Genomic DNA, 25,773 nt, shown 5'->3' with positions numbered 1-25,773 from the left:
GGAGTAAAAACTGTACAGTAGTCGGCCTTTCAGCTGAGCTGTAGGGGGCCGATGGAGAAACAAATGCTCCAAGGCAGGTACACCTCCTTCCTGCCCAGATACACCCAAGTTGAATGCGCACCCTGGGAACTGTAGGACTGGTGCAGGAGGCTCAGGTGACTAGGGATGGCTGGAGTGGAAAGGAGGTGAAGGCTGGGAGTTGGGTATGACCCTGGAACCCCTGGAGCATAGGAACGCTGGCAATCCTACTGTGGGGGCACTAGGAAGCTCTTGCCTGGGCCACTTGCTCCCAGAGGGTAACTGGCAGCTTTGGGGGACTGTTCAATGTCTGCATTTTTCTGAGAAGGAAAAAAAATGGGTTCGGAAGTCTGGCAGCCACTCCTGGGGAGCAATAGTCATCTTGACATTCAGCTGGTCCATGGCTCAGAAACGTCGGGGCCAGTGGTCACGACGAATTCCATTTAAACCCCAAGGAGAGGCCTATTCAGAGTGTATTCCTTATACAGCTCATACGATATATCAGCCTAAGCTTTAAGTTCTTTTGACCTTGGAGACAACAAGTCACCTCCAGTCCCCATGCCCCTTCTCACCAGGTGGGTTTCTTGCTGTTAATCCTCAGACTTAACCAATGGCTAAGCTCTCACAGAAGCCTAGGCCACCTTCAGCCAGCCATACCATCTAAAGTCAGAGATGGCACTGTCTTGAAGCTCGTATCTGTCTTGAAGTTTGATGGCTCTGGCCCATCAGTCCAATGTCCTCGACTATCCTAGTTTTTCATACCAAAAGAGACTGTCTCTTTGTTCTGACTCTCTCCTTAGGGCCAGGCATAAGCCCTGACAGAAAGGGGCAGAGGAGAACAGCTACATGTCTGAATGGGAACAGTGTTAAGCAGTGTCCTTTCCAGACAGGAAAGAAACAGAGCAAGGTGGCATCTTGGCCACACCCTTTGGTCCCTCTGTGACAAGCTCATTTCTGCCTGGGACCAGGATGTTCCACCTGTGACAGAGTCTTCTTTATTTGGTGATAAAATGGTCAAGCTGCCTGTTAATTACGTGCTGCCCAGTGTTAACATGAGCTAGGCTGACTGTCATAGTCCATCAACCCTTGGCAAACTGGTTTGTTTGGTCTGGACAGCAAGCAACATTCCACACTACTGGATTTTTTTCTCTCCCAGATCCCCTGCGGCCCTGTCACCCCCCCACCCCACCAACCCCCAACCTTTTTAAAAATTACAGTCTGTTCTGCTGTCTCTGGTTACAGTCTGTAAACAATAAGCAATGCTGATGAAATGCAAAAAGCTGAAAATTTGTAAAGCAGAAAGGTCTGCGGGACGTCTCCATCTGTGTCACATTAAACATGCACTGCACTCCAAAGGTCTGCTGAATTCTGTTGAATCAGGACCCGGGTGACACAGGCCAGAAGGGCTCTTCTGCTGTATGTTGAAGGCCACTGAACACGAGCAAGGAGGGGTGCAAGGTGGCATTAGGAGGAGGGGACAGGCAGCTCACTGCAGACTATGCTTGTGTATGTGGCAAACTGGCAGGTCACGAGGGAATGGCAGACCTTTCTTTAGTTCTTGGTGGTTAAAGTAAATAACAGGTTTTTATGACAAGGTGACTCAGTTGAATGGCTGACTCTCCATATATTAAAATGACTGCAAATAAAAACAGAATGGAAGGAAAACCCTCACAGTACACTTGGCAGGTGTTTAGAAGCTACTGGAGATGATGGTTGCTATGCTGGGCCAAAGGAAACTAATTTAGTTGATCCCAGGCACTTTCCATAGAGGCTCATGACACATTCACTCTCTCTTAAAAAATGGCAGAACGCGAGAGAACAATTGGTAAGTTTTAAACTATGTCACTGTGTTGGTCTGTGGATGAAAGGGTGTAAGTGACCCAAGGCACCATGAAAAGACGGCTTGTATGGTTATGTTATTAGCTCTTGCACATGCATTTCCCATCAGTCTTAGGTGAGAAGACATCAGGCTGGGACTAGACAGCAGTATTTAGGGTAGGGCTGTGGCTGTAGCTATGACCATTTTCACTGGATCCCCGGACACTCTAGCCTTCACTGTTCTTCCCAGGGGGTGTTTATTAGCATTGTACTTCATGGTGAAGAAAACATGTCTTGCTGGAAGTGACAAACTTGACCAAGGGTCTTTCTGATTCTCCTGGGCTCAGTAATCTTATTGTATATCATTTGCTGAAGAGACTGTTAAGACACACAGAGTCCATTGCCGTTAGGCATCTGGACACCATGAAGGGATACCAATACTGAGAAGCTTACAACCAAGAAGGTACACAGTCTACACTCTTGCCTGCCCCCGCACCCACCCCCCTCTGTGTGTGTGTGTGTGTGTGTGTGTGTGTGTGTGTGTGTGTGTGTGTGTGTGCGCGCGCGCGCGCGCGCTTTAGAAATTCACCTGTCTTTTCTACCCTGTCTTCCAGTGATGGATTACATATGTAAGGTGTTGCATGTAGCTTTTATATGGGTCCTGAGGATCTGAATTCAGAACCCCAAGAATATTACCAATAGAACCACCTCCCCAGTGCCCAAGGTCGACATTCTTTTTAAATATTTATTTACTTTATGTGCATATCTTGCCTGCATGGATGCCTAGTACTCATAGAAGTCAGAAGAGGGTGTCAGATTATAGAACTAGAGTAATGATGGTTGTTAGGCACCGGGCAGGAATTAAACCCAGGTCCTCTGCAAGAGCATTAAGTGCTCTTAATTTCTACACTACCTCCCTAGTTTTGTTATGGAACAGTTTCTTCTGAGATTGAAATAGTCCACCTTAAAGAGAAGCTCCTTAAAATATAAAGTAAGCAAAAGAGCTTCAGGAAGTCCCTGAAACTCATCAAATTTATAAGGTCTCCCCCTCCCAAAGAGTAAACAATAAAGACTCTTGAGAGTCAATCTTAGACAAGCCAAGTACAAAGAAGCCTCAGAGGCTAGCTTAGTTGTCTAAAAGAAGCAAATACTAGCTGAGCTGCCTGGAAAAGGCTTAAGCCTACTGAATCTGGAAATGACACTCTCCAACTCACTGGGCTCCTTGCAAGGTGTGTAGCGCACTCCAGGCTTCCAGCTTTTGTGCTGGGCTGGATTTTGGCAATGCAGATATCTTTGAGCCATTTCTTCTTCTGTAATTAACCACTCACCCATATTCCTGTAATTAACCACAATAAAACTCACTGATCTGTTGTAGATTCCCATTCTGGGGTGAGAAGATGTATACGTTTTGTTTCCCCAGGAAACTTCTGCCACACAGCACCCCATAGTTTACACTTTTGATGACTATAGAAGCCTAGATCTTGTATCAGATGAGTAAGTGCAGCAGCTAAGTGGGAGTGCTATGAACCATGGAGGCCTGAAAAGGCATGCTACAGCTTTTTGGAAAGGCCTGGCATCAAGCAGTACTGTAAGGCTAGAAGGAACAAGTTGTATATAGATACTTAAGCATAGGAAGCAACAAATAACAAGATTTAAAAAAAAAACAAACAGGTCACCAGGTCACAGTCCACACAACCAAAACATCTGCCAGCCCTCGCTTTTAAGAGTTTTGGCAATGGGCATTACTATAGGCAGAGTTACAACAAGCTCTCATCGTCATGACATAGACTCCAAGGCATATGGACAGGAACTAGCGGTGACTAAGTCACATCTTATCAGCATCTGGAAGGAGGACATGTCCTACATAGATGAGGGACTGGTTGTCTTCATGGCTACTGTTGGGGAGGCTGGGAAAAAACACAGCAAGATCACCAAAGAGGAAGGCACACTTGACTTCAGGGCATTTTAATTTTTTTCTTTTCTTAAAGAAAAATATTATCTCATTCTAACAGTTCCTTTAAACATCTGTCAAACATTCCCTCTCTCCCATTTTCTCTGAAGCAAGGTCTTACATAGATCATGTTGGCCTCAAATTTGCTATGCTATAGCAGATGACCTTCAATTTCTGATCCTCCTGCCTCTATCTCCTGAGTGCTGGGATCACAGAGGAGTAGTATGCCTGGCACTGCTGGGGCGCAGTCCTGGGGCCTTGTGTAGACCAGCTAAGCATTCTACCAGCTGAGCTTCTCCAGGAACTTTACAAAGACCGGGACATACAATATGAAAAGCAGTTCACAAGTGGAGAAGTGGGAATGGACAACAGAAATACAGGTGATGACTCAACACTACTGACTTGCAGAGAAGGGTGAGCAGCAGCCTCAGCGGCAATGAAACGTTTGCTCTGACTGGCAGACTTAAAAAAATGAAGCCTCTTTCTTACTATGGTGTCTGGCATAAAAGCTGTGACTCCTCTGAATGGAGAAGCAGGCAGAAGGCTGGGAAAACGGCTTTAATTCAGCCCTGTAGGTCAAGCACAAACTGCCTCACCTTCCTAGGAAGTGATCTATAATGTGTCACTACAGAAAACATGCAATACTCTAAAATTAAAAATCAAGCTTTTAGAAATTGACCTTAAGGACAGCGTTTGTCAGCTATGAGAAGCTGCAAGTGTCTGTAATGGGTGAAGCAAGTATATTATGGCGTATTTGCCACATATTATATTAATGTTCAAAACAACTTGCTTTTGGAATGGAAAGGTGCTTTTAGGTAAGATGCTGATGTTTGTACTTGGAGCTGCAGGGGCAGCTTGGTAGCAGAGCTAGGATGCTTGAGCTTCCAACAAAACGTGTGTGTGCGTGTGTGTGTGTGTGTGTGTGCGCGCGCAAGCGCGCACGCACGCGCGACACGCAAACTTGTGTAACACTCATATATATGCACACATTTGTATGTCCATGAATGTGTACATATAGACATGCAGGGAGGTGTTTAGTGGCACTGTACTGGTAACTTTTTGGTGATTATTAATGACCTGTTACACTGAGTTCTGCTCACTCTCTCGAGACGAGGAGGAAGGGAGAAAATAACACACCTACTTCAGTGGCTTGATGTAACAATTACACAGCTAACAACCAAGAGTGCTCCAAACTTCAATGTACACATACAGCATGCTATTTTACCTAAACATTAAAACTATGTCTTTAAGAAAACATGGTAATTCAGGAAGCAGTTCAGTTCATAGAAACATGTCTAAAGTATACTCACAATGAAACCATAGATGAGTCCAGGTTTCCACTGTAATAAGTGTATACCACATGGGTTAGGTGAGGAAGGAGCTGCTGAATGGCTTTTTTTCTGGAAAAGGGACAATCAGAGGGGAGTGATCACTACTTATATCTCCTCCCACAGCCTGGCCAGGCCCTGTGTTCCCCTGGATATAGTAGGGAGGGCCATGTATGTGACTGTCAAGCTGCAGTTGTCTATAGGACTTCTCCTGGCCTAAGAACTTACTTACTTTTACCACACTGTCTCACTTTCTGATCCTGAATAGCAGGAAAGAGTGCTCCTTCTTATGTGAGTCAGGAAGCTCAGAGTAATGTGCTCTAACAGAAGAGCTGGAGGAGTTGGCAGGCCCAAGAGGGACCTGGGTATGCATGGTACAGTTGTTAAAGGGTCCCTCCCGCCCAGGTAAGGCATGCATTGTGAATACACACTGTAAGAATGGGAAAGAGCACGTGCAGCTGCCTCCCAGCATGCCCCAGTTCCAATCCACCAGCAAGGGAAAAGTGACATCTGGAACTGGTTTTGAGGCTCTCCAGCTGCAGATCCACAAGACTGAAGGGGCTTATGGCTGTCCTTTCTGATTCTCATCACGGCCGAACACAAGCCAGAAGACAAGCTGGTTCAGAAACCGAATCAACCTCACTTTGAAATGCTCTTCACTCCCCGACCTCCTTTGAAAGCAGAATTAATAGTCCAGGTGGAAAGAGATCAAAATGAAAGATAAGGGCTTGGGTCCTTTCAGGTGTATTTTGAGAATTCATAGAGATCAGATGTACCCTGGGTCAGAGTTGACCTTCCCAGTGCCTGTCCTTTTAGGAGACAAGAGCAGTAAGACTGAATTCATTTGTACTGTTGGCCTGGGGAAAGGGTGGGGTTGTCTTTACAGGCCTGGGGGGGAAGAGCACATATACAAATTGTGTTAGAAACATGTTATGAGCCAGAGAGACAGAGGTAAGATGCTAGACACTGCCAGACAGATGGGGCAGTAAGCAAAATCTCCCAGATCTGGTGCCAACCACTGCTCACACCCAGCATATGCCTTTCTAATTGTTTCCCTGTGCATGGGTGCACGGGCTTGTGAGCAAGAGAGAAAGGTAGAGGTAGATCCTGCCCTCCTGCCCAAGTCTTCCTGTAGCTCAGCGAGAGGTAGACAGAGCCAAACCGCCTCTGATATTAACAAGGGACACAAAGCTCTGCCTGCCTATCCCTAAAACGGAGGCTTTCCTTTTTCTTCTGGACCCAGGCACAGACAGCAGACAGTGAAGGAAGCTTTGGCTAACTAATACTCAAGTTCCTTGGGGAGGGAGGGGCATAAGCAGCCCAGAGCAGCTCTGACACTGACAAAGGGTGAGTCATACTAGAGGCCAGAAGTGACTCTTTAGTCTTTAGTTCTTCGAGGCTCCCTTTCCAAAGGATTGCTCAGACCAAGGACTACGAGCAAACTTCCTTCTATGTGGCACAAAAACCATCGAGGACTTCCGGGTGTTCTGACTGCAGATGTTTGCAGATAAGAATATCTATGAATGCTAGCTAACATCTGGCTAACTCATGGCACATTCAATGATTATTAAACAGAACCAAAGAAATTCAAAGAGCAGCAAGACTTCTCCATACGATTTGGCCTCGTGCATGACGAAGAGACACACGCAGTTTGGGTGTAGCAGTCGTGTGACGGAGTCCAGATGACAGCACCCTCCATGCTGGAGTCACCATCAGCGTCTCTTGGGGCCCTCAGAGCACCTTGACAGATCCAAGACTAACAAAGGACCCAAAGGTCTTAGCCTGGCTGGGCACTGCGTCTCTTCCCTTACTTCTACAGCCTTTTACTCAGGCCCACAGCACCATAATAAACAGGAATCCCCCTGGCCCACCAAGGGGGGTCACAGCATGCTGACACATCTTACGTAGCAGGCATCCTACAGAGGCCTCCTGTGCCAGCTGTGCAGCAGCTGGTGCTCCCAGGTGATGAGCAGAAGAAACAAAGCTAGAGCCAGGGAGTGTCACTGCTGCTTTCTGGAAGGGCAGACTCTGGGTATAGAAGGGAGTGCCACCGTTCCTGGGTACAAAGCGTGGTGACCTGGTCTTTGGACATAAGCCAGGGTCCCTCTGCTCTGGAAATGGCAGACACAAAGCATGGACAAGTTCTCCAATGAGGCTAAGAGAGATGGGCTGACAAACAAGATGAAACAACCCCAATCCACTTTCCCTCCCAGGCCCTCTGAATACAGGTAGCTATATTAATTAAGCCCATGTCTGTCTGCACATCTGCTCATGTCACAGTTCCTTCTGAGAACTCAGCTGCCTAGGCCTGGCTGAGAGATCTACTTCCCCATGCCCTCCCTAGCGAGGGGATAGAGTTCCTTTGAGGCCACCTGGAACACCAGGCCATTCCATAAGGCAGCCTTCCACCTGCTCTGATCAGCATGGGGCTTGGCCTCAAAGAGCCAGAGAGCAAGGCCCATCCAGAGCCTCCACAATGCTATGAAAAGATACAGCATCCAGGCATCAACCACTCTGCTACCAACACAGCCTCCTAGGAGACGGCTAGGTTTCCTGTTGTGTCAGCCCCGTTTCCTTCAGCAACATTATACTGCAAACAGAGAGCCGCTCTGAAGAAAGCACCATGGTGTCCCATTTCTGGGCTGGGGAACGGGGGAGGGATGGAGGCAGACTGCCTAGTTGTTCTGAAGGGGAACATTCCAGCACTGTGACCCCCTCAAAGTGGCTCTCCTTCTCTCTCCCCAGACATGAAATGCTGTTTGAAGAAAGGAAGCATGCAAGCTTCCCTGTGTGACCTCGGATGGGCAGGTTCTGAATGGCAGCTGGGTCTATTACATGCCGTGTGAGAGGGTTAAGCAGGACAGCCTCAACTCTTTATAAACTTTTGCCCTGTGGATATGTACTCATTGGCGGCAGTACAAGACTCGAGCTGTATTACACGCCTTAACGATATGGTTCAACTGTCGGTCAGGCTTGGGCCTGGCAACGGGCCAGACCGCAATCAATGGGACACAGAGCCTCCCCCTTTCAGATCATCACGAAGGCTCATATTATCTCCTTTTCGTCGTGCTGGTTAAATTTATGGAGCAGAACCCTGAAGCTGCATTCCTTGGGCCGGGCCGGCCCACGCGGCCCTCCCTCCCTTTGTTCGGTACTGTAAGCGAGCTGTGCTTTGGAGGACTGCAGGGTTGTTAGTTCAGGCCCTGACTGTTTGCTCATGACTGAAATGAAGAGAGTTCAGTGGAAGGGCAAAAGGACAGCCCGAGTGTAAACCCCATCCCAGCAGGCCCTGGGCCCCTATATATAGGCCCCGAACTGCTCTTCAATGCACGACTTCACTTTGTTCTCACAAAAACAAAATCTTTAGTCTGATCCCTGGCAAGCTTCTTGCAAAACAGCTACCAAGTCCTCATGCATTTGAATCTCCACTTGAACTCTGTTAGGACATCAGGAGGAGGCATATTCTATCTATAGCCATCTTCTAATCTTCCTGGTTCCACAGGAGACAGGATTGTAAACACTGATTACCAGCTGATCATACTTTCAATACATAATAAAAAGCAAACCTGGTTTTCAGGGCTTGATTACCAGAGAAGAATCTGTGAGTACCGCACATGAGTGCGTGCATGCTTGCCATGTCTGTTGAGCATTGGTCTTATGGTCGCGAGATCGTGTGAATCTATCCATTCATTTGCTCTGAACCCAGCGTCTCTGACTGGCATACGCAGAGCTGGGTAGTCAGCCTGCTCTGGCAGGGCTTCATTTGGTTTGAGGGTTGACCTATGAAGAAGGCCCTCCTTACCTAGCTCCAGTGTCTCGTCTGTGCTCAACTCTGATGGAGAATGTACACACACTGAAGAGGGAAGCTGATCCCAGTTTCTCCCATCAGTCAGCTGGAAACCTGTTCATGTGCATCTGCAGCTCTTTGTGTAATGAGACTGCCAGATTGGATTTTAGAGGTTTGGAATGGTTACTAGTAATCTTCTAACCAGGGTTCAAGCATCATAAGAGAGGGAGAAAGGAGGCACACAGAGGTAAGAAAAAAACAAGGTCAAGATCAACCAAAGACAGCACAGAAACCAGGACCAGGCAGGAAGCCTAGAAGGGAATCATTGCTAACTGGACAAATCGTGACAATTCCCAAACCATCTGAAAACAGCAGACCCTGTTCCAAAGACAAACACCTCCAGTCATGCTTTAACTCTGGGCGAGGGAGGCTTGCGCCAGGACTGTGCTTCAAGCTGAAGCTGCCCGCTCCCTCATCCCGAGCAAGCCTCATATTTCTGAGGGGCACTCTTGGTTGTCCTCAAAGGCTTCTTTGTCCACGCCCCAATGCTGAGAGATTGACAAGCCAGTGAATCTGTCATTCCCAAGCCTAAAGCACTCTTTCAAGAGTTCTATGGGCAGTACCTAGGAATTAATTCATCATAAAAAATGGTCTCCTGCTTTTTAGAATCCCTCTTGTCTATGGCAATTCTTTTACATAGTCTTAATTCTGATTTGATAAAAAAATATTACTAAGAACCACATGGATCAGAAAACAAGAAATGACAAAAAATAGACTCATCAAGGAAATTATGAGAAATGTATAATCCGTGGGACTTGTCTCCACTTGCTTACTTATATGGTTAGAGTTCAGTTAGCCTTAGCCACAAGGACACCTCACATCTCCAGGGACAGTCAACAGAGCACTTGTATCAAATTGCCACATGGGTCATGTCAATATAGATAAGTGAATGCAGCCTCCTTTAGAGATCATTAGGTGGTATAAAGATACCTGGAGACCTGACTTGGCCCACAGTGAAACTATATGCATCAAGAGTCTCTGAAGCATTAACATTTGTGAACCGGCCTATCCCTGAAATGAGAGGCTATCATCATGAGCCAACAGTGCCTGGGAGAACTTATAAGCAGGGGACTTGTTGCCTCCACTTCCTGTTGGACCATTTCTATCTTAAGATCACTTTTATGACAATATCCCAAGGCCCTTTGATCAAAAGCAAACAAGGAGACCAGACCCTGAAAATGCAGGAGCACAAGTTGCTTACCGATCCTGTCTGCAGACTCGCCACTGTCCGCCTGTCTGTCTAGCTGTCTGTGAGCTGCCTATTCCACCCACTCCGTGATGCTGCTACTTATCACCTACATGGTGAGGGTAAGAGCACTGGTGAGCACTGTTAGGAGATTGGTTCTGGGGACAGATTTGGGATTTATTTTCTAACAATACACTCACCACTCACTAAAAATGCCTCTCAAGGTCTTTTTCTCTTGATATTGACCTCTTGACCAGCAGCTAAAATGCATGATAAAACAAAAAACAAAACAAACAAAAACTGAAACCCTCAAAAACAAAAAACAACAACAACAAAAAACCTCAAAAAACTACCACCAATAGGGAAAAAACCAAAACCAAACCAAACAAACCACTGTGAACATTTATGTATGTCTTCAAAAAAGGAGCATGTGGGAAGCAGTCTATTTACAGCAGGCTCCTGTATGTTACATCTTATGTAGGCTGCAATGACCCACTCTACCAGTCTGAATTAGCGTGGTACGTCTGCAAGTTTCCCAGAGGTGAACTCAGAGGGAGGGCTGACGCAGTGATGGGCAGGCTCGGCCAATGACTCGACTCTTCTGGGTGATTAGGTATAGCCAACTTAAGTGGTGGTCAGTCCAGCCGAGGACAGGGATAGGGCCACATGCTGAGGAATGTGTTAGGTACCCCACAGCACAGACTGACTTAATGCCTGTTATTTTATTTAACATGACAGTACTGAGCTTTTTTTTTTCTTTTTTTTCTTTTTTCTTTTTTTCAGAGCTGGGGACCGAACCCAGGGCCTTGTGCTCGCTAGGCAATCGCTCTACCGCTGAGCTAAATCCCCAACCCCCAGTACTGAGCTTTTATGTCCTGCATAGACTTTCTTCCCGTGTCTGTAGAGCCAGCCCTTGTAAGTCTCTTTCCCATGTTCCCATAGGGAACTCAACAGGTGTTCACTATGCCATACACATGTGACCAGGACACAGACGACCCTCCCCCTTTGCCACTGGAGAGGATGGCATGGGTAGGGGGCAGGATTGGTCAACAGCTAGCTACACAAGCTTGCAAACAAAGCTGTACCAAGACTAGAACTGGGGTTTGTGTCTCACAATCTGCAGCCTTGTTCTCATGCCCAGAGATCTACCCGCAGCTGACACTCAATGGGAACATCCAGATAGGTTATTTTGATCACAAAGATCTGAGTCAAGGAAGAACTGATCCTACACAGACAGATTCAAAGAATATGAACTGCTGTCACTTCAACATAATAAATCAGGGTGATGTTCCAAGCTATCCTGTCAGATCTCCCACTATAATTGGGGAATAGCAACCCTATGAATCCTTCCCTGAAACTTTAAAAAAAAAATCTGTGACATATTTGATTTTGATTAAAATTTTTTTCTTCAAATTGTCATCAGATAGAATACATTGTATATACCGAATGCTACAGAATTGGCCCAGAAAAAAGGCCTGTCTTTTATGCCATGTCCTAAGAGCCACCTCTCTTGCTTAATGTCATTCAGAATTTCCTAGGAGGCTCAAGAGGTGATGGGTTCAATTTCTGGGAATAGGCCAAGTAGGAGGATGAGGTTTGAAATGAATTAGGAATGAGCATTTATAGTTTAGAGAAAAATCATCTTCAAGAGTTCAAAGCATTACAATGAGCTGTCTGCCATCTCCATTCTGCCAAAATTATGAATAGGGGACATGATAGGAATGTTTTTAAAGAGTCAAACTTACAGAGGTAAAAATAAAACAGTTTTTCCTCCTAAATATTTAGCCCGGAACTTGAATATGCTGTTTTGTTTTGCTTGTTTTAAAACAGATATTAGGGACCCCAACTGGCATGCCAATACAGTTGGGAGAGTGTTCAGGCACACTCAGATGCATAGGCCCTCCCTCAACAGTGACAATGGCACTGTTGGAGGGGAATTTGGTTGTACAATTTAAAACCTTTACACAATACTTAGCCATAGACTGTCATGCGTCTGGAAAATATAATCATTTTTGAAGAATGCCTTCCAAACCATGTAATGCTTTTAGGTTGTTTATCCTAAGAGCTGGATGTGTAGCAGTGGACAAAAACGGCCTGTCAGCTGTCACAGGTCACATGCCCCATCCACATTTCTGTAAGTGCACCATCATTCTTGGTCGCCCTACCCCCGGCAGACAACAGATGCCAATGTTTGGAGACATTTGCTACATAACTCTTCCCCGACAATCCTGGCTCCAGGGCAGATTTCCATGTCATGTGGGGCCTTTGGCTGAACCCTGCTGGAACCTAGAGGCATCTCATTTACAGAACACACTAACAGCAGTCTGGGTCACCTGCTCGTCTCTCTCAAGTGGGTTCAGGGTGGGTTCGTGGCCTCTGCACACCTCCTCTAGTAGAGTTCTTGAACTTGAGCTGAGAGCTCAGGTAAGACCCAGCAGCCAGCAGGTCCAGCCGTGTTTTCAGCCTGATTTAACTACTGATTTCATGTGACGGAAATGAGAAGGACCAAAAACAAGCGTATGGAACACACAACTCCCAACCTTCTGAGCACAGTGAGCAATCAGCCAGGTTTCAGACTGATACAACTGCTGCTTCGTCCGTTCCGCAGTCAACACTCAGTCAGGAGAGACCACTGAAGCAAACACTATGGCTTGAGCCATAAGTATGAGGCACACACCAGGTCGAGTGGTTTATATACATTATATAATTCAATCCACATCACCACCCACTGAGGTAGGTATTATTATCCCTGGCCTTATGAGTCAAAGGAATCTCACCTTTGACTAAAGGAGATTAAGAGGGGAAATGGTGGCTTCAGGCCAAGGAACAGGACACTGACTCAAATCATGGTCCAAACGTCAGCAGGGCTTTGTGCCACAGAGATGTGGAAGCCACCAGGGCCTGGAGCTTGTTCTCTCTTCTCACTGGCTGATGCATTTCTGTCCAGCACCAGGAAGAACATGCGGTTTTATGTTCTTCCCACATCTCCTTTTGAGACAAGCCCTTCTCTTTGAAGAAAGACCTCTTGCCCTCCTAGTGTCAAGATAAGAAAACTTTCAGCAACTTCCCTTGCAAACTACAAAACACCCATCAGCACCCGGGATCTAAGTGAGTCGCTCGCCAGCTGCCAGCCCCTCTGAATGGCTTTTATGGTTCAAGGAGGGGTGGTGACAGGGCCCTGTCACTACCACCGACTTGTGCTCTTTCTTTCATGTTTCTTGGATTTGACAAGAGCCTTCTATGACCTGTTTCTTTACAACACACAGAAAGAGAGATTAAAGAGCAATACCAGACTCAAAGCTGAGGTCAGACTGGCAATAATCATTCTGAGAAAAGGGCCAGGGACTACCTTCATAGATATCCCAAAGTTGCTGTGACGGTGAACCGAGTGTAAACCACAGAGAACTGGGCCTGGGTCACAGGAAAAACTTACAAGTACTAGCAGTGTTATTACATATCAACAATACCAATGCACAATGATTATGTGAGCAGAGACAATGCTCCGGGTTTCAGGAAACCCAATCGTGCCCGAGTTCCAAGGATGGATGAATTAGCATCAAGTGTGCATTACAGGGCTTCTGATCACACATGGCCTATCTAGTCCACAGAAGCCCCTTGAAAGGGAAAGCAAGAGGAGACATGGCACACACCCAAAGGGTAAGGGAAGGCGCCAACAAGTTTTAGAAGCAAAGAAACAGATGGACACGTGGCGATGAAATGTAAGTCCGGAGGAGGGGAAGTCACAAAGCAGTGAGCTAATTAGTATGGCAGAACTTGCTAGATTTCAGAAAGATGAAGGCCCTAAGGAGCCTTGAAGGCCTGGGTACAAAGGATAAACACGGAGGTGTCTGTGTGAGGTGGTGAAAGCAGGAGGACTGATCCAGTCGGAGGCTGAGTGAGGAGGAGTTGGATGCACACATGTCCTTGGACACCCATCTGACTTTCTCCCCCTCTCAAGTAGAGCTTAACCAATAGGCTCCACCAGGTTCTCATCACATGACACAGAGGGCGGGTCACCACCAACACCCAAGGACTGAGCATTCAGAAAAGAACAAGACAGGAACAAATACAAACAGAAGGAAAAGCCCAGAACAGGGGTCAGACAGGGATTCTGGGGGATGGTGCAGAGAATGGCCCGTCTACGGGGAAGACAAGCCCATAGGTAGGACCAGTCCACAGGTGGATGAGGAGCTAGGTCTAGGAGGAAGTTCCACAGGAGTGAATAAACTGATAGCCATGTATGTTTTTTCAAATGAGTGTAAATTAGCAATACACATATGGGAATTAAAATATATAACATACATTTAAGGATGCATTAGGAAGATGCAGATGGAAAATTAAACAAACAATAATACAAAGGGCAGTTACAGATTCAGGGTGGTGGAGGAGACAACTGGGGACCACAACAGACTAAATAACTTAAAAAACCAAAACAACTATAGCTTCACTGAGAACACCATTTACACAGTCATCATGTAAAAACTGAATACTGATTTAACAGAACATGTGTTCTGTTCTGAAAATAAGAGGAACGTGTGTATGTCAATAGAAAGTCTGACCGGGTGAGCAGCTAGCGGATTGCTTATTCTTTCATTCACTGAAATTCATTTAGAATTACAGAGACAGATGCCTCCAAATTAGAGGCACCATTAAAATGCTGAGAGGATGTTATGGAGGGTAACTCCGAAGTAGCATCCTCCATCTTCATCAGAGAAGCTATGACTGCTTCCAAGAGACCTTCAGGATCAGGCCTGCTGAGTGTGGACATTGCCTTATAGGAAGCATGTGGGGAGGGTCAGTGGAGCCTTATCTCATCTCAGTCACACACTTCTATGCCTCCCAGCTAACTGTATATACTTCTGCCCCAACAGCACAAAGCCTCAGATTCTCGGAGGTGCTAAAACAGACTCTGGATGGGCAACAGAAGAGGGCGCTCCACCTGTGCAACTACGGGACAGCTGGGGGACAGGACCATCAGTCCTTCAGGGAGACTTTCTGTTGCTGTAGATTGTCTGCGGTCACCCATGCCCCTACTTAGTGAGCTCATTAAATGTTCTGATGCCCCAAGCTGGACTTCAGTAGACTCGTACTGTGCTTTGTTGTTTGTGCACTAGAAAGAGGGGAGTACATATCTGTTTACATCTCTCTGGGGTAGCAGGGGGGGAGTTCCCATAATAGGTAAGCGGCCCCTTCAGCTTCAGCAAACAGGAACAGGGAAAGGTGGGCAGAATATTATAGGGTTAGCTACGGAGACATTAGAAAGTCTTTTGGCTTAAAAAAGAAAGTTAAAATGTTGAAGTTGGTGGTAGCACTGTTTGTAATCCCAACTTTTGGGAGGGAGAGGCAGAAGAACTGAAAGCTTCCAGCTAGCCTCTGATCAAGAGTGAATGTGAGGCCAGCCTGGAATGAGCAAAACTACCTCAATACCCTCTCACCCCAAAGAGAAGCTATCTCCTTAAATTGAGACTTATTTTAAGGGCTGGAGAGGTGGCTCAGCAGTTAAGAGCACTGACTGCTCTTCCAGAGGTCCTGAGTTCAATTCCCAGCGACCACATGGTGGCTCACAATCATCTATAATGAGATCTGATGTCCTCTTCTGGCACACAGGTTTACATGTACATAGAGTACACACACACACACACACACACACACACACACACACACACACACACACACACAATCTTAAAAAAATTTTAAAGAAAAAGTTGTTTTTTTTTTTAAATAAGAAAATAGTTCAGGCCAAAATCATAGTACTTAAATACTGTTTTTAACAACTGCAAATCAGATATTTACTGAGTAAACATGATACAAATAACTGAAATATAAAAACAGTGACTGAACTATTTGTTCTGAAAGTGCTGCTATGAACCTGGAAATAATGGTGGGGAATGGATATGGACACATGGCACCTATAACTGTTCGGCTGTAGTTTCACCCTTTAAAGCCATCAGATTACTACCATGAGTATTTAACAGGGTGATAGAGATGGCTCAGTGGTTAAGAGAGTCAGCTATTCTTCCAGAGGAATCAGGTTTGGCATCTACATGGCCTGCAATTCTAGTTCCAGAGGACCCAATGCCTTCCTCTGTCATCTGTGGGCACCAGGCATGCTCATAGTGCACAGATATACATACAAACAAAACATTCATACATATAAATAGACAGACAGACAGAGAGACAGACATCATTACTACACAAACTAAATGGTTTGGTGATGGCTGATGCTCAACCAGAAAACTCTTCAGAATAGTTTGGCTCCAATTATTCAGATATTCTCATTTAATATCTACTAGATGCATACAAATAAGAGTTCAATAATCAATGTCTATTGTCAATTTGCAGTATTATTAAGCAACTATATATGAAAAATCAGAAATCAAGAATGGGTGAACCTGAATTAATGGGGTCCCCAGCAGTTCAAACAGACACAAAAAGACTATCTGAGGTTCTGCGTCTTCCCTCGAAGGCAGTGTTCTCAACCTTTCTAATGCTGCAACCCTTTAATACAGTTAGTTCTTCATGGTATGATGATCTCCAACCATAAAATCATTTCATTGCTAAGTGCAATTTTGTTACTGTTATGAACTATAATGTAAATATCTGATATGTGACCCCTGAAAAAACAGGTTGAAAACCCCTACTCTAAGGAATAATAAAGCATATGCAACAGTGTGGCTAGTTTCACTGTAGGGGGTAGACAGGTGTCAGCTATTCTCACCCAAATTGCACCTCTGGGGTCAACTGGTGAAATCTGGGGAACCCATGAGCCCTGCCCTGGCTATTCTTCCTTACTCAGCAAGGCTGACTGGATTCTAGCCAGAATCCCCAGGACCCAGGCTCTTCAAGAGAAGAGGTGGGGCTCTGTTCTGCCTCTTTGAAGTTTTCTGTGGTCACTGGGATTTTATGATATGACCTGGGTCGCCCCTGCCATTCTCGATGTTTGAAGTCTGTTTGGGGAAAGTGTACCAGGAGCTGACTCCAGTGTGAACAGAGCAACAGCCTCATAAAAACAGCTTTCCTTCAGGAGTTCAAAGGGCTTATCCAAATGCCGTGGGCTGGCCCTGCTCCACCAGCTTCCCTAGGGTAGAAAGCTACAGAGTGGGCAAGTAAACGCTGAAACCAAGACACAGCCCCCACCACCTGAGAGTAGTTGGAGCCGTACTAACCCAACCAGTATCCTTCCAACAGGAAGGCCCTGGGCTCTCTGCTCAGCACTCGTGCCAAAATTACAGTTTATTGGGTTGGGCAGGTTAAGGTGAAGGACTAAATTAGGTAAATTATTATAAGAGGTCTTTCTGTTATGTGATAAGATCTTCCCAATCATTACTTTGAGAAACCTAGTGAAGTTCTGGAGGAAGCCAGGAGAGCTGACAATGGTTGGCCAGAGTCCAGAGTGGAGCACCAAGATACTGTTGCTGCCCTCACCTCTTCAAGATTAATCCGACATCACTGAAATGTGCTGTTTATCTGCAAAAGGAGGATCATTACTACATTTTACAACAGAATAGCTTGTTGGAAATTAACTAGGCACAGGTATACCTGCCACCGTCAACGTGCTTGCACAGTCGCTTAAGATGAGGCAAGGGGATTGCGTTACATATTTACAAATCTCTGTCTTCCTTAATTGAAACAGCTGTATTCTATGTCTGCCCCTACATGCACTCTGTTGGGGTTCTGGAAAATGCTATTATACACTCAGTATAGAACTATTGTGTGTATATATATGAAGTACATGAATGTACACATAAGGCTGGGGTTATAAAGCTGGGGTTCCCCAGTGTTCCCTGCTGTAAAAGTCCCCATGCATGCTCCAGCCTGCACTAACGAAAGCACTTTACATTCCATATTTAGTCCACTCAGGATACTGACTGGTAACATTGTCAGCGGACTTTTTAAGTCTTCTATGGCCAGACAGTTTCACACAGAGTTTACTGCCATTGAAAATGTGGATCTGATCTGATTTTATTCTTCTCCCATAAGTCAAATTAGTGAGGAATTTAATAGGATTCCGTCTTTGAAAGGTGTTCTGGAAGGGGACAAAAGGTGCCCAAAGTCACTTGCAAGCTTATGATCCTTCACCCCTACCCACTAGCAAATCTTCCACTAATTGCAGTCTGCAGCAGAGGATGAATTCTGCGTAGTTCTTGGGAGAGGGGCTTCCGGTCTACCTGGAGCCTCTCTTTGAGGAAGATCCCAGCCTGCCCCAGGCAAAGATGCTGCTGCAGAAAGGGTTCAAGGTGCATGCACTGCCATGGCCTCCGAGCCTTGCGGTGGACTCTCATAGGCAGTAAACAGCTCCGCACCAAGTGCAGACCTCTCTCTGGGATAATTATGAGCACTGCTTTACTGAAGTTCAGACTGAAGACCTCGAATGTGAACTCACTGAACACAGGCAAGATGGACCAACAATGGCCAGGTCATTGGTTTTCTGATGGCAAAAGGCCCAATCCCAAGGGACATGTTGGTTCAGATACCAAGCCTGTTTTCTTCCCTAAGTTCAGTCAGGTTTTGCTTTGGGAGCAGGATCAAGCTTTTTCCATGAAGTCAGTCATCCTGGCATGCCAAAAATGGCAAAAATGAGACGCTCTCCTTTCTAGAAAGGATTATAATGTACCATGACCAAAAAAGTGGGTTTTTTTCTCTTAGCAGATAATCTTGCATAAAAATTAGTCATGGGATTTCAGAAATGGAAGGCTTTTCTCAAATACGTGTGAGCATGAACACACACACACACACCTTGCCTTTCTCTCACAGCAGTAGCGCTGAGCTTTCCATAAGTCATGCTATAATGAGGACGGCATTGTCTGGGGCCTTTTGAGTGAAGGGGAGTGGATGATTTAGAGTTCAGCAAGAGGGAAGAAGTCTGTCTCAGAAAATAAGACTCTTCTACTTGTGTTCCTGTGAGAGAATTTTAACTTATAAGGCATGAAGGCCTGTTAAGATGTTTCTTAAAAATATCTTCTCCTGTAACTCCCTCAGCCTGAGTTCAGACCGGAGTGAGGCAGCCACCATCATTAATGCAGCTCCTGGCACAGCTTCTGCGGTAGCACGGGAAGACTGAGGAAAGAGAATATGCTCTGACCATGAGGAACTGAGGAGCCCCGGGTATCACTCTGTAGCCATGAGCAGCAGACAGATGAAGTGGAGACCATAATGTCCATTGTGCCCCGTGGACAGCAGAGGAGAGGCCAGACAGTCCGCTACCTTTGTTAAGATATGGCAATGATGTTCTGGCTTCACAGAAACAGGGTCCCAGGCACACTGTAATAATGCCATTCCCCAGCAGAATGGGACCAGTCTGACCCCCACAACAGTCTAGGACAGGAAACAGAGTCTCAGTCAAACACAGAGAGCGCCAGTCTTCACCCTGTCAATATCCACATCTGCATCCCTGCTCCCAGTTCACAGGACTCATCTGCAAAGTACATGCTTGGGACTTACACAAACGAGAGGTGGGGGCTGCAGGCTGAATAACCCAGTGCATCTTCAGAAGTGTTAATTTTCCTGGGTAGTAAATTAAAGTATTTCCTTAGAACAAACATGGAAAAATACATAAAATTCATTTGTAACCTATGGACCAAACAGGACCCTCCAGACAATACTGGACCTGGGGAGACAACTGAGAGCACTTAGGTATTTTCATGAACACCTTCATTGTTAAGCTTTGCTCAAGGCAGAGGCATCAAAAGCAGGGGCACCACAGCCAGGGAAGCACTGGGAGCAAATCTTCCTTCCTCCTGAAATCGAAAGGAAGGTGCGAACTCTGTACCAGAAGGGGTTGTAACTTTGGAAAGTCACTTGGTTTCTCACCAACAGGCCATTAACAGTGTTATTAATAAACTTTAGGTGGTGTCTTTGGAGTGTTTTTACTGAAAAAGTCGAAGATGCCCCACAAATCCTCTGTGAAATCAACCCAGGTCATTCAAAATCTTTCCAGCAACTGGACTCTATGTCTGGACTTGCTTGGTATGGGGTACTGAGATTCCTGACCGTCAGTCCTGATGGCTATATTCTTAAACATTGGTCTATCACCATCCTTCAGACTCCTCTTCCTACTTATCTAACTTAAACAATCAGATAAGCGCAATACTCCTGGCCTTTGCTAAATGGGTTTAAATATTTCAAGTTCTGTCAACTCCCATTTCTCCTTCTTTTTGGGGTCTTGACCAAGAAGGTAAAGAAATATTTGGAGGAAACCTCTGGGTCTGGCTCTATCAGTCTGCTACATTCCCAGCATGCTGTATTGCCAAGAGCCCACAATACAGAGAGGAGAAGTGTGGGCCCAGGCAGGCAGTTCTACCTTCACTTGAAACTAGTCTCTTTCTGGACATCCCCTCAGTACCACTGCATTCAGGCAGAGGACCAGGCATGTGCATGGCTGGCTGCCCTGTTGGCCTGGTCTGCTTAGAGAGTGCCAGGCACTCTCATATGGCATAAATGGCACTGCAAGCATCTGTGCCATTTTTATACTTTACTTGAGAACAGACAAATGTGGCCCACTCCACGTAGACTAAAAGACGCACCCCGAGCCAGCAGAACACTGCCTTGGAAAAAGCTTCCTGTTTCGGTTCCAAACCACACATACTTGTAGAGTTAACAAATGCAGTGGGGGATACTGGTCTGCAACATGGATTCGTGGGCCAGAGGCGCTGCTGTCCTTGGCCTCCTTCTTCCCATCCCTCACTGGCCTTCCTAAGGACTGTTAGACTGCATGGTAACACTGGAAGAAAGTTAGGTGGCTGTCTTTTTGGAATGCCCAGCAAGAGGAACTTAGAAGTATTTTAATCTGAAAGGAAATAAGGAGGGGGGTTCCCTATAAATAAAACCATGCTCAAATAAACATGAGAAAGAGCCAGTGTTTCCTGTAAAGCTACTATGCAGATGGATTACTGGAAGGAATCCTCTTTCACAGTTTTATGACTTACTTCACTATCATCTGCTCAAAAGTTGGGTCATTTAAAACTTAGATGGCTGAGATCTAAGCCTTCAACAGAATGAAATACGGCAAAGGAAGCAGAGAATCTCTTCCAAGTGCAGACTCAGAGGCAGAACTCTTGGACGCTTGGGTTCTGTTCCTGGCGTGCTCCCTGAGCTCAGGTCAGTCTTCGGTCAGAATCTCACTTTTAATCCCTTCAAATCATTTGTTAGTCCCTGTTGTCTAAACAGTGGGGGAAATCCTGAGTAACACCCCTGGATCCTGTTCAATCAACGGGGATGGTTGGGGATGGTTCTACCTCATTTCCAAGAAGCCTGGGTTATTTATCCCTTGGGTATCATCAGGATGTTGTGGAGAGACCTTAGTGTTATCAGAGCAAAGCCCAGAGACAAGGACACGTTTCTCCACCTGCAGAGAGCTCTGTGCATGATCTGAAGATAATATTGCCCAGCCTCATTGTAGCTCTTCATGCTTCTATATTAAAATAGCCCTGGTTGGGCTTCAAGCCCTTGGGAGGTACACTATTTAATAGACAGGTTTATCTAATCTCTTATTTATAGATGGGAAATGCTGAGGTGTGGATGGGCTAGAGATCAAACCAGCAAGTCAGGTTTCGTAAGTGAGCAGGGTTTGGGACTCTGCCCTGCTATTTTCTGGGTCAAGTATTCTCTCTCCAACACATGGCTTCTCATTAATAATCTGGACTTAGAAAAATATGCCAAGGGAGCCAGGTAAAAGGCTACTGTTTGCACTTTGAAAGACCCCCATTCCACCTTTTCAATACAGTAGAGGGTACCATGATTGATCTCCTGGCCTATGGACATGACTGCTGTGACTTTCATAGTCATTAGCCCTGAGGGATCTGAGAGGCCAGATTCAAGTGGATAACTCCTCCTCTGAGTGGCCCATGCCCATGGGCCCTTCACTTAGTTTTGTGGCTTGTTTCTAGGCAGAGAGATCATCCAATCAGGGCACAGTGCAGCAGGGGCTGGGCTGGGGTCATTCAGTAAGCTGCCTGAGTCTGGCTTTACTATCTGTAGCCAGCTGTGTGGCCTTGGACCAATCACAAGTCTTTCTGAACTGTCTGTAAGTAAAGCTCAAAGATGAGTGAGCTGGCCTGGTGGAAGCATCTAGACAGTGCTTGGAACTCTGTGAGAAGCTCATTCTACTTAGTCTGTTCTGCCAAGTTCCCTTTTGGGACTTCTTCCCTTTGTCTGATCATTCCTTGCTTATACTGCAGGCCTCAACTCTAGACAAAAAAGTATGTCCTGGTTCCTCAGGCCTCTGGACCAGCCATCTGCAGCCTGTGCATCTTCTGATCAGACCCACCACCACATTACCTCTACATCACTTTTGGGTCATCTAGCATCATTCTGCAGATAAAGATGTATATGATTGTTTCTGCTGCCCTGATTAATCCTAAGTATTTCAGGGCTAGGGGCAGTTTTATTTCCTGCTGTATTCTCAGCCCAGATTTCATAGGAAAAATTCAATCAGCATTTAATGACTGGAAATAAATGAGACAATGACAGAAACTGGATGGCACTAAATCAAATGTTCTGAGGAGATGCTGGGTGACTGATAAAAATGCAAAGAACAGCTCTATTCCTACAAAAATCATGGTGACATGATTTGTGCTCCTAGAAAGATCACAAAGCATCCTGCAGGCTTGCAAACCAACACTGTGCAAAGGTCAAAACATTTCTCTTCAGTCAACATCATTAACCTCTTCGCAGTGCAGCAATCGTCTTTTAAAGATGCAATGTTTAAAATGTGTATATATGGGGAGACGGTGTTGGTGCATGTGTGAGTGCTTACGGAGTTAAAGGCACACCCTGAAGCTGGAGTTACAGGCGGTCATGAGCCACACAACATGGGTGCTGCGAACTGAACTTCTCTGCAAGAGCACTGCATGGCTTACTCACTGAGCCACTTTTCCAGCACCTTACAAAAATTTTTCTTTTGAATCAAACATACCAATCCCTTGATGTTTTAATAAATAAAAAATAGTTCTCTGAGAATGTTTGGGTTTTTCAGTTGTCTTTACACTTTATGCTGGAAGAGCTCTTGAGCTCTGAGTAGAAATAAAGAACTAGCTGGAAATATTTGGGAGGTTTCTCTACTGCCTGCCGAACTTCACTGCTATGCACATGCCTCAAAATAGACATCAGGGCTGTTTTAGCTTTCTATCTGAAACTAGGATGCAGCTTACCTTGTGTGCAGCCTTCACCTCACCACCACCACTCCCCCACATGCCACAACATCTGCTTCCAGATAGAAGACATTTTTGGCAGAACACACAGCCAGGGCCTGGTCTATAATCATAAGAACTTCCCTACTGCAGTGACATGTCACCGATGAAATTCCTCGATGGCAGATAATGGCCCTCATTTTAATTGGGGTTGACTTCACTTTGAATCTTACTGAAGGAGCAACAGATATGGGCATAGCCAATCAGCTTCTAAACAGGTATAGTGCTTCACCTGGGGAGCATTACCTGTGGGGCTGCAGTGAACTTCCTTGGGCTCAGTGGAGCCCCCCTAGGAACAGCAACCCTCCTTGTCTCTTTGGAGAAGGGAAGCTAAAATAGACCATTAAACAAACTAAGTTAAAGTGACTGGGTTCTGTGGACTTTGGCACTACAATGGGCCATCTCCAATTTCCAGTCCTAGCTGGTATCAAGACAAATCACTATCTCATGGCAGAACCACCAGCTTGCTTGTAGAAATGGGGATGGTTCCTTTTCCAAAGGCTGGAGAACTGGCTGGCATTTCCGATTAGAAGGAAGCCTAAGAAGGAACAACCTACGTGGTTAACTGCAACTGCATGTATTCTAGACCTACACTGGGTCTAGGAGCAAAGACCACCTACCAGCCTCTGTAAGCTGATGGGCATGAGGGGTACAATTAGCTTGGGGAAACTTACAATGATATAATGCTAATTTTGATCTTTCTAATTAAAGAGCCGGACATTGTATTTTCTTATTTATTTTCAATGTAGTATTATCTATTTATGAAAAAAGCTGTGCCACTTTTTGTGTATGGGGTTAGAGTAAGAGCATGATTCATGTAGCCCAGGCTGACCTTGAACTTGCTCTGACATTAAACTCTTGGTTCTTCTGCCTGCATTTCCCCAGTGCTGGAATTACAAACATACGCTATCCTTTCTTCATAACACAGTGTGCCTCCTTTTCATATATTTTTATTGCACAAGTCAAGACATTTCTACTACATGTTTAGATTTAATAACATAACTAAGTTAGACAGTATATTATTAAACACATCGATGTGGACTAGAGAAGCCTCCGACCTGAGCTCAAAAGCAGAGCTCAACTCTTGCCATGACACTGACCTGGGACCACTGAGTGTGGCTGTGTCTCTCACGGCCTGAGCTGTTTCAGATGCAAAATCCAGGGCACCTGCCACTGGCTTGGTCACAGTGCCCACGAGTCCCTTGCCAAGACCAGATATGAAGCCACTGACTCCTCCTTCTGTTTTCACGCCTTCCACTGTTGATGTTATAACACTGGTCAATCCACCAATGATACCTAGTGAGAAAAACAAACAAGGTTACCGTCATCTAGCCAAGGTCAAATCCAAAAGTATTTCAAACCAAACTCCCAGTTTGTGCATCTGTAATGATACAGGCAGTTTGTTGATGTATAACAGGCCACAAGTCAAGGGACCCAGGGGACTAGGCTAGAAAGCCTAGAATCAGAGGACTTATACCATACTGTGAGTTAGAAGGAACACACGTCTAGGATGATTAAAACCAAACCAAACAACCAAAACAAAACCTCGGCTGTATTAAGAGTGTGGTAGGTAGTGTGCCTGCCTAGTGCACAAAGCCCAAGTTCAGTCCCCACTGCTACATAAAACCAGAAACAGTAGCACACACTTGTAATCCTAGCACTAGGGAGGTGGAGACCAGAGACCAGAAATGCAAGGCCATCTTGAATTCAGCTACATAAATTCAAGGGCAGCTTGGAATAAATGAGACCCTGCCTCAAATTGAAAAATAAATTACAGAAAAATCATCAGTCCATTAGTCAATGATTTAATGAAAAAAAAGGTAAGAAGTTAATGGTGGTCTTTTTTTCCTTCTATTCCAAGTCTTAAACAGCATATAGGCAATAAAGAGAGGATGCAGAGAAGGCGATAAAGCAACAGGAGACTAGGAAATAGGGTCCTCGGGAAAGGTTTAAGTGACTCTGAAATGTAAAGTTGGCTTAATCACCTTTCAGTTTTCCACGAATATCATGAGCCGATACCAGCACATGTTTGACTTGGTTTGTGTAATACTGCATGTTTTGCTGAGACCATTAGGGTAAATGATGAAGAATTCATTAAGGCACCCTAAATAGCTGCCAAGGCTAACCAGGACCCTTGGGGTTGTATCAAGCTTAAAAGACCAATCTAAGTGAAAAAGGCATTCAAACATTTATTTTAAAACCTGACAGCCATGGTTGAAGCAGGCCCAGAAGTGTCCACAAGTTGGCAAAGGCTAGTGAGGTCACAGGCATTGCAAGGAAGAGGCAGGCCCAGTACAGTGAACACTTCTAGGACTTGGGCCAGGGACACTCACAGGATGTTTACCCTCTGACAGTTGGGGTGTGAGGAAGCTCTCTACACTCTTCAGCTCTAGTGAGACAAATTGGGAAAGGAAACTGGTTGAGTGAGAGTGTACTAA

The 25,773-nt window shown here is 45.5% G+C and overlaps 1 protein-coding gene across 1 annotated transcript in view; it reads right to left on the bottom strand.

The window, feature by feature from the left end:
- Positions 1-25,773, bottom strand: part of Vps13d (vacuolar protein sorting 13 homolog D) — a 223,859-nt gene that overhangs the window by 16,662 nt on the left and 181,424 nt on the right. The window contains exon 67 of the mRNA XM_032895015.1: positions 24,436-24,631. Within this exon, the coding sequence (XP_032750906.1) occupies positions 24,436-24,631 (196 nt within the window). The remainder of the gene's footprint in view (positions 1-24,435; positions 24,632-25,773) is intronic.

This window comes from Rattus rattus, chromosome 1 (assembly GCF_011064425.1).
Source record: "Rattus rattus isolate New Zealand chromosome 1, Rrattus_CSIRO_v1, whole genome shotgun sequence".
Taxonomy (NCBI): domain Eukaryota; kingdom Metazoa; phylum Chordata; class Mammalia; order Rodentia; family Muridae; genus Rattus; species Rattus rattus.
Note: the sequence above shows the minus strand (reverse complement) of the source record. Positions and strands in the feature narration are given on the sequence as shown.